The sequence below is a fragment of the Nuphar pumila genome, chromosome 4 (assembly GCF_984573655.1).
Source record: "Nuphar pumila chromosome 4, dmNupPumi1.hap1.1, whole genome shotgun sequence".
Lineage (NCBI taxonomy): Eukaryota > Viridiplantae > Streptophyta > Magnoliopsida > Nymphaeales > Nymphaeaceae > Nuphar > Nuphar pumila.
In genome coordinates this window covers 118624688-118638958 of record NC_143252.1, presented here as the reverse complement: position 1 = coordinate 118638958, position 14271 = coordinate 118624688, and the positions used below count along the sequence as shown (strand labels likewise).

The following is a 14271-nucleotide window of genomic DNA, read 5'->3' as shown; positions in this document are numbered from 1 at the left end:
ACTTATTCCATTTGTCTGGAGAAAATTAATAAAGTCATTTGAGGGGAATTCACCCCCTCCATCGCATTGAAAACAAAGGATATTATCAGAGAATTGATTTTGAACAAATGAATAAAAATTCTGAAATAACCGGAAGGTTTCAGATTTACATTTTATAAAGAAAATCCATGTATATCGAGAATAACTATCAACAAAAATGAGATAATATCTGATTCCAGACATGGAAGGAACTGAAGTCGGACCCCAAACATCAGAACAAATAATTTCAAACGGTCTTGAAGCTCTTTTATTAATAGAATGAAATGGAAGGACATGACTCTTACATTGAAGACAACTAGAACATTTTTTATCATTGACATTCAAACTTAGACTGGACTTGGGAATAAGACTGCTGGAAACAAGCTTTTCAATAAAAATACTACAATGACCCAGACGACCATGCCAAAGATTCGACTCAATACATTCAGAAAGGCTAAAAACACTCTCGGGAGGAACTGAAGAAGATGATGATGTGAGCTTCAAGGTGGAATCAAAAGGCTGAGCACGAATGAAAGGATTCTCTTGGAACACGTACATATTCCCTTGTTGTTTCTCTTTAGCGAACGTTTCCCTCGTGTGAAGGTCCTTGACACGAACAAAAAAAGAAGTAAACTCAACTGAAGCATTAATGTTATCTACAAGCTTAGAGGCAAAAACAATATTTTTCTTGATATTAGAAGCATGTATGACATTTGAAAGAGTAAGAGAAGAATTGAACATAGGAATGACAGAGTTTCCAATGTGAGAAATACGATGATGAGATCCATCTCCAGTGACTATACTATTTCTACCAACATAAGGAACAAGAGTTAAGAGCTTACCAACATCACCAGTGACATGAGTGGCTGCACCAAAATCGACATACCAAGTGCCCTGATCATTTTGTTTTAAATTCAATTCAGCTAAGGCAGGTAATAATAACTCCTTGACTTCACCACTGTTCTTCAATTTATCAGACTCTTTCTTGTCTCTGGTTGTTTGCCTCTATTTTGAGGATTAAACCAACAATTAGCTTTGATAGGGTGTATGTAATATTCCACGACTTCCTAGTCCATTCCTTTCTTGACCCCTCCTTTCCCGAAAGGCATACCTACCACGTCCTCGCCCATAGGCAACTCCTGTGGCAAGAACATTGTGTGCTCCAATGTGAGCATGAGTATCTTCAGAAAATCTCTTCAAGGTCATCTCATACTGTAAAAGCTTGGCACGAAGATCTTCAAATGTAGGTAAATCTGACAAACACAATAAGAAAGTAACCATCATTTGGTAATCAGATCCCATCCCACTCAGAGTTTTTTGCACCATATCTTTGTCACTAACTGCACATCCCACGATGGCCAATTGATCTGGAATGGTCTTCATCTTGTTCAAGTACTCCATGATAGTCATGGAGTCCTTCTTCAGCATTTGAAACTCCTTTAAAAATAATACTCTAGCCTGAGAAACTTGAGAATATGTCTGAACTAGTCGATGCCATAATTGCATTGTTGAGCAGTCATCTGGAATTGCCACAAGCACTTCCTGTGACAATGTAGAGGTGATATAGGCAACCAACGCCTGATCTCGCTTCATCCAAGATACGTATTCTGGATTTCTAATATAGATAATAGAAGGATCTCTCTCACCATTATTTTCTTCTTGTGGTATGAATTTTGAAGGACCAGGGACAGAACCATCCAGATGTCCAGAAAGGTCCTGATTTCTTATTAATGGTATGATTTGTCGCTTCCAGGATAGGAAATTGGAATTGTTCAGTTTTTCAAACACAAGTTGACTAAGAAAGTTTGAGGAAAGACCAGATTGAGAGTGAGGAAATGAGTCCATATTCTATTGAAACTGAAAACAGGAAGAATGAAGAAATAAGAAAAAGGCTTTAGGGCAAGGTAGAAATAAGAAAAAAGGCTTTAGGATAAAGTCTTGAAGTGCAAGGTTTTACTATTGAATTCTAATAAGGATCTGAACAGAGATTTAATATCAGAGAATTCCTGCCTTTTTTTTTTACTGGTAAACATGAGATGGAAAATCGGAACTGTGCAATAAAGAATCTGTTCTGAATAAAATTCAATCAGTAAGAGCTACGTTACTTTGAAAAAAATGTGTTTTCTTTTCATAATTTTGAGGAAATAGACAAACAGTACAAAATAGAGATGAAAATGAGTTCAAAGATGATATTAGTTAATCAAGACAGATCTGAGATCTTGTCCAGATCAGAATCTGATCTGACGTCAATTTGCAAATGAGTTTGACGTGATCCTTTTCAACTCTTGAAATCACGCATAGATCAAAATCTGATCTTGCGTGATTATTTTAGCTATGGATGGGTAAGATCACGTGCAGCAATGTGAAAGGAAGAATAATAGGTAAACAGAAGAATAGTAGGCAATGAGGAAGAGAAGGAAAATATGACAACGTTAATAAATCCAAGTTTTGGATTTTTGGAAATAAGAGAAACACGTTGGCTTGAATAAAGAGGGAAATCAATATGAGCAATAAGAAAGGGGACAGGAGAAAGAGTGAAATCTCGGATGGATGGTAGATTTGAAGACAAAAGGAATAAAGAGGGAAATCGATAAAAGCAATAAGAAAGGGAACATGTACCTTAGAAAAAGACAAAGCAGCTTTACCTGATGCTCATAAGAGGAACCGATCTTCAAGATTGGATCTGTTGCTCTGATACCATGATAGAAATTATGGGTTCCTTCATTCATCCACAGGCAACAACACAGAATGGGGAGAGAGAACGTGGCTGCTGCAAAAATCCCTAATCAGGGTCTGCAGTCTGTAGCTTATCATTAAATATATGCAGATGTAGGTATTAGGGTACGAAAATACCCATTGCACAACAGGTTAAATTACAAAAGACCATTAATGAGCATGTGACTTAAGTAAAACCGAATTGGGTCTGAATTCCGAGATCCAAACCCAGTCGTGGATAACGACTTCTTTTCAAGTACAACATGGTTATAAGGGCCTTGCAGAAGCATCTGTGTTACATAAGCTAATATCTAGGGAAAAAAATGATCTACCATTTAATGTCTTCCTGCTCTTGGTATCTCTACCTTTGGGTCATATTTATATTTGACGGTTGGGAGAATATACAAAAAATAAAATAAAATAAATTAAAAAGTCTTCACCTCTCAAAGTTTTTTTCATTTTCATTTCACATCATCATTGCTCAGATCTAGGACATGAGATTTAATTACTGTGTAATCTTCATGCAGGTTTTCTTTCATCCTGAGATTTACAGTAGTGAATTTACTACCCCTTTGCCTGTCGTAATTGACAAGTGTATACAGTCGTCACCAATTGACACCAGAAGGGCCCTCTATAAGGTTGCTGTTCTGTTTCTATGGGTGGATGCTATGGCCAAGTTCATTCAATGGACTTATTTATTTGTTGGTGATTGCTTAATCTGAAAATATGGTCACAGAATATCGTATTATCTGGAGGATCAACCATGTTCAAGGACTTCCACAGGCGGTTGCAGCGAGACATAAAGAAGATTGTGGATGCTCGCATCACTGCATCCAATGCTCGATTTGGCACAGAAGTGAAAGTGAGCATTTCTTTGCTATTAGTTCTTGGTTGTGTTGTGGGTGTGAATGCCAGTAACGATGTGGTTTCTTGTTCTACAGTCACAGCCATTAGAAGTCAACGTAGTCAGCCATCCAATCCAGCGATTTGCAGTTTGGTTTGGAGGTTCAGTTCTTGCATCAACACCTGAATTCTACAATGTATTTTTCATGCCTCCTGATACTACTTTTTGGTTTGTTTTGATAATTCTAACTTAGATGCATATCTAAACAGTTTTATGTTCGATAGAATTCCCAGACCTACCTCAGCATTCAACTTGGATGATATTCCATCCTTTTCACATATTTGAAATATGCCAGATCCATCTTTCATATTAGAAAAATTGTGACATAAATATTGACATAATTTCTTTGTTTCAGGGAAAAAAACTAATTTTCAATTTCTGAATGTAGTCTTGTTCCTTGAAATTGTTTAAATCGCGCTCTTATCTGTCACAATTTTTGGGTTCTAACTTCTATGTAGTTTTTGACATTTTGTGACAATTAACTGAAGGGTTCTTTTTGTGGTCAGGCTTGCCATACAAAAGCTGAATATGAGGAATATGGTGCAAGCATCTGCCGTACAAATCCAGTGTTCAAGGGGATGTATTGATGCAGAACTAGCTGATAAAGAATGGTCATCACATTTGATGATGGGTCAATTTGAATCTGTCTGAAGATGTCTTCATGCGAGGCTTTTTTATTATGTTGATGAAAGTTGGGCCCGTGACGATTGTATCATAGCTGTTCCTGTAGGTATAAGCTTTCAGTTTGATTCAGTCAGCTGCGTCCATATTCTTTGTCAGGCAATAAATCATGGTAGTTGGTCCCCAATGAGAGGTTTCACTTAGTAATTATGCCGGGAAGAAGCAGCTCATTTCGTAAACTGAGGTGGATGAGATTTTTATTATTCAGCTTGGTTGAGTTGGGGCATTGCTGTACAAGTTGTTCCATTAGTTGAATATATATTTGTTTTAATAGTTTGGTCTACCTAATATGAGAGAGAGAGAGAGAGAGAGAGAGAGAGAGATGATTCATTGTTTTGCTGTAGCGCTGCAAACTGTGACTATTGTTTGGTTAGTTCTGTTACAGGGGCTATTTATTCATGAGGTAAACAAATTTCAGTTGGCAAACAGTTCATCACACCTTTCTTTCCTCTTTTGACGATCCCATATCTCATGTTACTGGTTGTGGCCTGTCATAGCATATTTGTAATAACAGCTAGAGAATATATATGTTCCCTTTCAAGAAATTGGTTAATTGTGAGGCGGCTGCCAAAGGTGCAACATCTGTAACAAATGGTGATCGGGTGGCATTGTTTCTCTAATCAAGTTTTTTATCATTTGGGTTCTACATGTATTTTTATCATTTATTAACATATTTTTATTATGAATTTTTGATAATTCGATGCATTCTTTAAAACACTAAAAATCAATGGCTAACAATACTTTGTATTGTAAAATTGTGAGCTGTTCATTTTTCATGTTTGGAAAAATATAACAATTCTAGATGTAAAATCTTCCTGTAAAGCATATTTCTTATTAAATCTATTATAAATAACAAACATATAAGGTTCAATCTATGAAATGCTCAAACACTGGAGAAGCAGAGCCATCTAATCATCATTGGTTATAGATGTACCTTTCTTTTGTTGCTTTTCATATATATATATATATGCTAAACCTATTTGGTGCTAAACAGAGAGGAATGAAAACCTGCCTACTAAAAAACATGTCAAACCTACCCAATAAAACGTGATCAAATGCCCTTTCACATGGGTCTGTCGGTTAATTGGATTTGCGCCCGAAGGTTCTAGTTTCATGGTGCGATAGAGATGTCGATGGTAGTTGGTGTGTCACTAGAGGTTGCTGGACGATGACAAAGTTGGCTTGGAAACTAGATTTTTGTAACTATTTTGTACTCAAGTATGATAAAAGGGGTTGCATTGCTAAGTATGACGTATAGTATGCCAAAAAGTACTTGGCTCACCTGGATTTTATTGGAATTGATTGGAATCATTTTTTAAAGTTGTAATTGTACTACTAGTGGGTATAGGATTGGCATGTTTTTTAGTGAGCAGGTTTTCATATATATATATATATATATATATATATATATAGAGAGAGAGAGAGAGAGAGAGAGAGAGAGAGAGAGAGTATTTAGACCTATGTCACAAGTGACAAGTGTACATGCTCATCTACACTTACAATAATATTTTAATATATTTTTGATATCTTTAGGTGTTATTTTAATAAAAATATATATTATAAAATAAAAATAGTTTTTTATTGATTAAAAAATTAAATAATATCGTGTCTTCAAAAAAAAAATCAGACTTTCGAATTGAATCTACCTCATGTGTCCACGTGTCCATGTGACAGCTTTGGACAGTTCTTGTCCCAATAGTCAGGCCAATAATTGAGATGATGAGGCCTTAGCTAAAGCTAAGAGAGTAAAAAAAGTTGCGTTACACAATAAAGAGTATATTCTTGTCCCCATCGTCATGCCAATAATTGAGATGATGAGGCCTTGGCCGAAGCTAAGATAGTCAAGAAAGTTGCATTACGCACGAATTATGGGTGAATATGGTATGACGAGATATTACATCGTCGAGAACAGGGCCTCTATACAGCCCACTAAAACACATATATGTTGGTTCTATACCATGATACCTTACAATGGTACACATTTTTGTCTGTATAGATCTAGCTACCATATGGTAAATCTAACCGTACATATATGCTTAGCATGATTTATTTAGTATATTAGAAGGGTCATGATTAATACACTATAAGATTCTACTTTTGATATCGTGAAAATCAATGGCTCACAATTCATGAAAATAAGAAATTTTTTAAAATTATATAAAATATCATATTTGAGTCATCTTTTAACACATGAAAATAACAAATAGAATATATAAAGCATGATCCAATAGTTAGATTTTGCCTTTGGAGCTTAAAACTATGTAAATCAAGTATGTATGAAGCTTTTTTGTCGTTTAGCTGCTGATCGTCTAGCTAGCTGGTTAGTGGTTTTCAAGATTGGGGTTCATCCGTGTTGCATCCTTCTTGCGACAAGTACCTCCCATTGTAGGACTCATGGAAGGGTTTATGGTGGGTGGTGATACATGTCACAGTTATATTTTGGCAGCCGATTTTTGTTGTGGGATCCAAGTGCGCCAGTTGGATGGGATGTGGTTGTGTGTGGGTCATGATGGATGGGATGTGGTTGTGTGTGGGTCATGATGGATGGTGATGTGGTTTGGGATGGATGTGGTGGTTTGGTGATGTATGGGATGAGTGTCACGTTTGTATGTGAATGGTATTTTATGCATGGTTGGTGATGTGGTAATATGCATGTGTGGTCATGTATGCATGTGGGGTGCGATGTGTACATGAGTGTTTACTATATGCCACGTTGACAAGAAAGGAGTGACGATGTTATGTCGTGTGTGGATGACTAATCGCAAGTAGACCATACAACATGGTGTGATGATGCCCCTTGTTAGCAGCTCAACCACAAATGGAACACTGGCTACATGTTGAAGACATGTTCTATCACCTCTACCACAAACTAAGTACCAAGTAATTTGAGCCACTCAATGTCAAAGCCAGGCCACACGAGAGCTTTCACAAAAGACAAAGGTCAGCCCAAAAGGAACTCTTGGGCACAGGGCTAAAGATGAAACTTTAGGCAAAATGACCCGCAAGGCAGAGGCGATGTAAATCAAGACTCGACTCCCAAAAAGCAGGCATTCCCAAAAACTACGTGTGGTCGAAGTCATGTGTTCCAACGAAGGGCACGCGAGAGTTTTCGTGAAAGACGAAGGTCAGCCCAAGAGGAACTTTAGGGCACGAGGCCAAAGATGAAACTCAAGGCAAAAGGAACTGCAAGGCAGATGCAACGTAAATCTAGACCCAACTTCCAAAAAGCAGGCACTCCCTAAAACTGTGCGTGTGGTCACGTGTTCAAAAAATTATATGGAATGAAAAAAGACAAAAGTTAAGAAGAGTAGAAGCCCTTCTTTTTTATTTTTTATGTTGTGTGTGGTCGGGGTAAACAAAGCTCAGTAAAAAAGACAAAAAAGAGAGAAAGGAACAGTAAGAAAGTCGTGCAACTTTTATATTTCTTTGGTTTCAAATTATTGTATATGTTCTATTGTTTATGGCTTTGTTTGTAGATATGTTGGTCTTGTATTCATTCATTATTTAGGTGAATCTTTTGTTTACTAAGCTTTATTGGGTTTTGGTAGGGTAGGTCTTTGGATTGAAATTATTGTATGATTTGTTGTTTCTGTGTTCAGTTGTGGATCTTTGTCTTCTATTGGTTCACTACTTGGTTGATGCTTTTATTTATGAAGTTTTAGTAGGGTGGCCTCTGTGGTTAAGTGTTTTATGTATGTTTTCTTTTTTTATTAGCGTTTTCTTGGACTACAGATGGTGTTGGCTCCTCTTGACTTGTGGTTGAATTTTGTATTCGTTTGTTGCTTGACTAAATGTTTTATTTGTAAAGTCTTGAGGGGATTTAGTAATGTAATCCATATGGTTGGTTGCATGTATGCATGTTTTCTTAGGCAACATTCTCTTTCGACTATGAGATCATATTGTATGATTTGTTGTTTTTGGATTTCTTTGTGAATCTGTTGGTCATTTCGTTCATTACTTAGGCAAATCTTTTATTTACAAAGCTTTATTGGATTTTGGTAGGGTGGGTCTTTAGATTTGAATTATTGTATGCTTCGTTGTTTTTGCCTTCGTTGGTTGGCCTATGTGGTTGCATGTTTCCTTTTTTATCAACATTTTCTTGGACTATAGGTGGTGTTAGCTCTTCTTGGCAACTTAGTTGTGGTTGAGTTTTGTATTCGTTTGTTGCTTGACAAAATGTTTTATTTGTAGTCTTGAGGGGTTTTAGTAGTGCGATCCATATGGTTGGGTGTTTTATGCATGGTTTTTTTGGGCACCATTCTCCTTCGACTATGAATAATGTTGAGATGAGGAAGATAAAGACATGGAAGATGTTGACAATGACCATAGAAATTGCTAAAATTTGACAAAAATAAACTACACTCAATAACGAAGACACCACTTTTTACGAATTTGGAATATGACCTCCGGTTAGGGAGATATGACCCTGACAAGTTGGTCCTAATTCGGGTAGCGATTTGCTTAATGAATAACACTACAAATCGCTATAGTGATTTGCGGAAGACACTACAAATCGCTATAGTGAGATCCAACAACACTATAAATCATTGTGGGGCTCGTTGGAGACCCCAAAAACACTATAAATCGCTATAGTGATTTGCGAAATACACTACAAATCGTTGTTGAAAGGTCGGATAATACTATAAATCGTTGTGGGGCTCGTTGGAGACCCGAAAATACTACAAATCGCTTTAGAAAAGCCCGACAATACTACAAATCATTGTTGAAAGGCTGGATAATACTATAAATTGTTGTGGGGCTCGTTAGAGACTCGAAAACACTATAAATCGTTGTAGGAAGGCCCGACAATACTACAAATCGTTATTGAAAGACCGATCAACACTATAAATTGCTGTGGGGCTCGTTGGAGACCCGACAACACTAAAAATCGTTGTAGAGGAGTCATTGAAAAATCGTGGGAAAGAAAAAAAAAAGGACAAATAGAAAAAACGTGGGAAGGGGTGTTACGAAAACCTCGAGCAAGAAACAACCGAAGGAAACATGAGCCCCACGATTAAACAAAATGCTTTATTGCTCTTTTTCGATAGTTAAAAGAGGGAAAGAAAATAAAAAAATTATACAAGGCCTCACGGTTAAAAGAGGGACCCGCGCCGGGGGGGAGCCCCCGGACCCCCCTCCTGTAAGGGCAAAAACTCTAAATCAGGCTCCACAACTCATCAAGTTGAATGATGCTACCCACGCTGGGAGGAGCCCCCAACCCCCCTCCTGTAAGGGCAAAAACTATGAATCAGACTCCACAACTCATCAAGTTGAACGATGCTATCCATGCTGGGAGGAGCCCCTAAACCCTCCTCCTGTAAGGGCAAAAACTCTGAATCAAGCTCCACAACTAATCAAGTTGAATGATGCTACCCACGCTGGGAGGAGCCCTCAGACCCCCCTTTCTGTAAGAGTAAAAACTCTGAATCAAGCTCCACAACTCATTTAGTTGAATGATGCTACCCACGCTGAGAGGAGCCCTCAAACCCTCCTCCTGTAAGGGTAAAAACTCTGAATCAGGCTCCACAACAGTCAATGTGCAGGTTAGTCGGTGCTTGATGGAGCAATGTAGGATCTTCTGTTGGATGTGCACAGAAGCAGAAAGAAAAGGGAGAGAGAGAGTGAGAGGGTTGATGTTCATGGCCTCCTCCAGGGGAGATTTCTTTCTCGGATAATCCTACAGTGCAGAGACTGGGTCTTAAATAATCATCTTCGGGGCACTTAAGTCTTTACAACCACTCCTTTTCTAGAATAGCCATTTTTTTTTGCACCAATGAAGGAGAGGGTACTTAAGTCTTTGCAATCGCATCAAACTACAACGCTAATTAATGCTGACAAACATGGGGATACGAGGCGCACATGCTTAAATACGTGGTGATTTTTGGGACCCCCGAGCATGAGATGCCCTGTTCGGGGGGGGGGGGGGACATATAACCTGCTTCTTCCAAGTAGAAGCCAAAAGTTTGAGTCATAGTACACTCGTCATCAACAAATATGGGATGATCAATGTCGACATGCGAGTTACAAGAAGATGTGTCGTGTCGAGACTACGAGGCTGCAAGGCAACATCGTTGTCGTCTTCCTGTCTTAAAGACAGTACAAAGCATTGTCGATGGACTGCAAGAAACTAGAGGCCTTGCTGTTGAGCCTTCTACCGTGGGATCATGTGTGATGATAAATTATCGCCGTCAATAATAATATAATCCTAACGATATTTTATGTCGTAGTAAAAACATCTATTGCTGACAATATTTTATTGTTGCTTTTATTCTATCAGTAACATGAATAGGAAGACGCAGAAGATGGTCGGGAAGAGATATTGTCGACAATAATATCATCGAGTTTAAATTACAATGATAATTAATCATCACCAAATATCGTTTATAATTACAATGATAATTAATCATCGCCAATAATCACACGATGATAATTATCATCGATTTTAATCAATAGTCAACGAAAATTATCATCGACTTAAAATCATATAGCCGACAATATTTATCGTTGGTTTAGACTAATTAACATAACTGACGATAATTTATCATCAATATAAGGCACATAGCCGACGATTTTTATCGTCAACCATGTCCATTTTTTTAAATTTTAAAACTAACATAGCCGATGATAAATTATCGTCAGTATCGTCCAATTTTTATTTTTTATTTTATTTTGAAACAAACATAGTAGACGATAAATTATCATTAGTATAATAAATATAGCCGAGCCAACCATAAATTATCATCGATGTAAGAAATATATCTGATGATTTTTATTGTCGGCTATGTCCAAGTTTTGTTTTTTTAATTTTGAAACTGACTTAGCTGACAATAAATTATCGTCGGTATAAGAAATATAGCTGATGATTTTATCGTCAGCTATATCAAATTTTTGTTTTAATTTTAAAGCTAATATAGTCGACAATAAATTATCATCGGTATAAGAAATATAGCCTATGATTTTTATTATTGGCTTTGACCAATTTTATTTTAAAACTAATATAGCCGATGATAAATTATCATCGGTATAAGAAATATAGCCAACAATTTTTATCATTGGCTATGTCCAGTTTGATTTTATTTTATTTGATTTGAAACTAATATAGCCGATGATAAATTATTGTCGGTATAAGAAATATAGCCAACAATTTTTATCATCAACTATGTCCAATTTTGAAGCTAATATAGTTGACAATAAATTATCGTCGGTATAAGAAATATAGCCAGTGATTTTTATCGTCTACTATGTCAAAATTTTATTTTTAATTTTAATTTTAATTTTAAAACTAATATAGTCGATGATAAATTATTGTCGGTATAAGAAATATAACCAGCGATTTTTAGCGTAGGCTATGTCCAATTTTTGTTTTTTTAATTTTGAAACTAACGTAGCCGACCATAAATTATCATCAGCCTAAGAAATATCGCCGATGATTTTTATCGTCGGCTATGTCCAATTTTTTATTTTTTTTATTTTAAAACTAATATAGCCAATGATAAATTATCGATTCCGTGCAAATTTCTCAAGAATTGAGAGGCTTTTCATATAACTATACAAAATTTTGATGCAAATTCGCATAATTTCATGCACATTTCCTTCTAATTGAGTAAATTTTTATCAAACTATGTAGAAGTTCTATGCAAATTCATACATTTACAGGCACATTTCTTTCTTAATTGTGCGAATTTCCATCAAACTATGTAGAAGTTTTATGCAATTTCACATGATTTCATGCATATTTCCTTCTAATTGTGTGAATTTCTATCAAACTATGCTGAAGTTCTATGTAAATTTGCATGATTTCATGCACATTTTTGTTTGATTGTGCGAATTTTTATCAAAATACGCGGAAGTTATTCCATATGATTTTCCTTCTAATAGAGCAAATTTTCATGAAACTATGCAGAAGTTGTATGCATTTTTTGCACGATTCCATGTACATTTTCTTCTATTTTATCATCAATTATCTTAATATAACTGATGACATTTATCGTCAACTTTAATATATACCCGACGATATTTATCATTGGCTTAAAATAATATAGGCGATGATATTTATCATCGATTTTATCCAAATAGCTGATGATATTCGTCGTTGGCTATTTGGACAAATATATATATATATATATATATTTTATATAAAAATGATAATTATCATCGCCTTTAAGAAAGAACCAACAATAAATATCGTCGTTGATATTAAATATAGTTGTCGATATTTATCATCAAATTTAATTACTATAGACGATGATAATTATTGTCGCCTTTAATTACTATTATGGATGACATTCTAAAGTCGACCGTTTTATACCGATTATATCATATCATCAAATTTATTTTTATAAAAATGATGATATATAAATATCATCAAAAATAGTAATATAAACGACCATAAAAAGCCGACGACGGGAGTGACGATAAATATTATCATTTATGTTATTGGCTATTATAAATCATACATTGTCGACTATAATTATCGTCAGCAATGACCTGTTTTCTTGTAGTGTTAATGCAATATTTTCTTTTGATGAAAAAAATTCAATTCTTTCACCCAGATGAATGAATGTTTTCTATCAAAAATTAGTTTTTAGAAAAACTTTCTTTTTGAAAAATGTTCTTTAGCATGGAACGTTTGAAAAAAATGTACTTTTTCTTTTCTACTTTCACTTTTCTTAGTATTTTCTCACTTCCAACCGTGTCCTAAAAGAAGGGCAAAGCATGTTGAAATATACGTATGTGAAATTAATACGATCTACAAATAGTTATAATCAGAAGTCACATTTGATAGGCTTGTTTTTTCATTATTTGAGAAAAAGTATCAAAAGTTTAATATATGGACGGGAAGAAGTTGATGCTGCTGCTTCTTCTTCACTGCTAAATTTGAAGGCATACTCCTTGCTTCCATGTTGCATCAAATTACTTAGGGTTTTCCTTTTGCAAGAATATACTTTTCTTGTCCTCTTTTTTTGTGTTTTTCATGCATACCAATTTTTTAAATCTTCACTCTTTCTAATGGGTCATCCACTATGATGCATTAATTTTTTTTTTGCTTTAAGATACAATATTATCTTTATGACCAAAGAGACCTACGGTCAAGTAGTTTTAAAAAATCAGAGAGGCAATGTGCTATTTGTTTAAGCAAGCAAGTACCAACGACTATATATTCGTATATTTTCCAAAGAGGTACAGGAGGTCAGATTTTTATCTTATTTTTACCCGATCGAAAGTAATTTGGATGGATACCGTTCATAAAGTAAGACCCATTTTTTATAAATAGGTTAGATTTGAAACAAATAATTTTGGGTTTAGTAGGATGCCTGCCATAATTAAATAAATAAATATGTTAGAAATCAGGTTTAAATAGATTATTTTATGTGTTTTATAAAACCAATATACTTAACCTGTTTTCTGAAATCCAATGTCAAGGAGGGTCAGATGTAGATAGGAACCCAGCCCACTCATTGAAAGTCAGATCCAATGTTAAGTCAACCTTGAACTTTCCTAAATCCAACCCATTTGCAACCCTAATTTTTCATTTTAAAAATATTAGATTGTGGGCGAGCTGCCATAAGATCTGTCATTTACATGAGAACCTCGAGTGTACCGTGCACTCTAGTAGAAACAGCTCATTCTTTCACAGTTTTATATTTTTTTTTTATTGATGAAGCCCTATGAATATGATGTATGTGATTGGTTCAGTCAAAACATGCTTTATCATCAGATTGAATCATATTAACTAAATTTTTGAGGACACCAAATGAATTTTCGAGTTTTAAAGGTTCATAATGTACCAAAATTTCAGACAAATTCACATTTTTATGTCAAATAAGTTTAGAACAAAGTGTGTCCGCGGATAAATGGACTATGCTCAACACATCTGCGGAGTTAATTTCACTAAATAAAACTCGCATTTATAGACAGAGAGAATCTGTATGGTTTGGAGAGAGAGAGAGAGA

The 14271-nt window shown here is 35.5% G+C and overlaps 1 protein-coding gene across 1 annotated transcript in view; it reads left to right on the top strand.

The window, feature by feature from the left end:
• Window positions 1-4744, top strand: part of LOC149840795 (actin-related protein 3) — a 57282-nt gene extending 52538 nt beyond the window's left edge. The window contains exons 7-10 of the mRNA XM_090003339.1: window positions 3261-3371; window positions 3470-3595; window positions 3675-3773; window positions 4144-4744. Of these exons, the coding sequence (XP_089859465.1) occupies window positions 3261-3371; window positions 3470-3595; window positions 3675-3773; window positions 4144-4224 (417 nt within the window). The 3' untranslated portion in view covers window positions 4225-4744. The remainder of the gene's footprint in view (window positions 1-3260; window positions 3372-3469; window positions 3596-3674; window positions 3774-4143) is intronic.
• Window positions 4745-14271: the final 9527 nt, after the last annotated feature.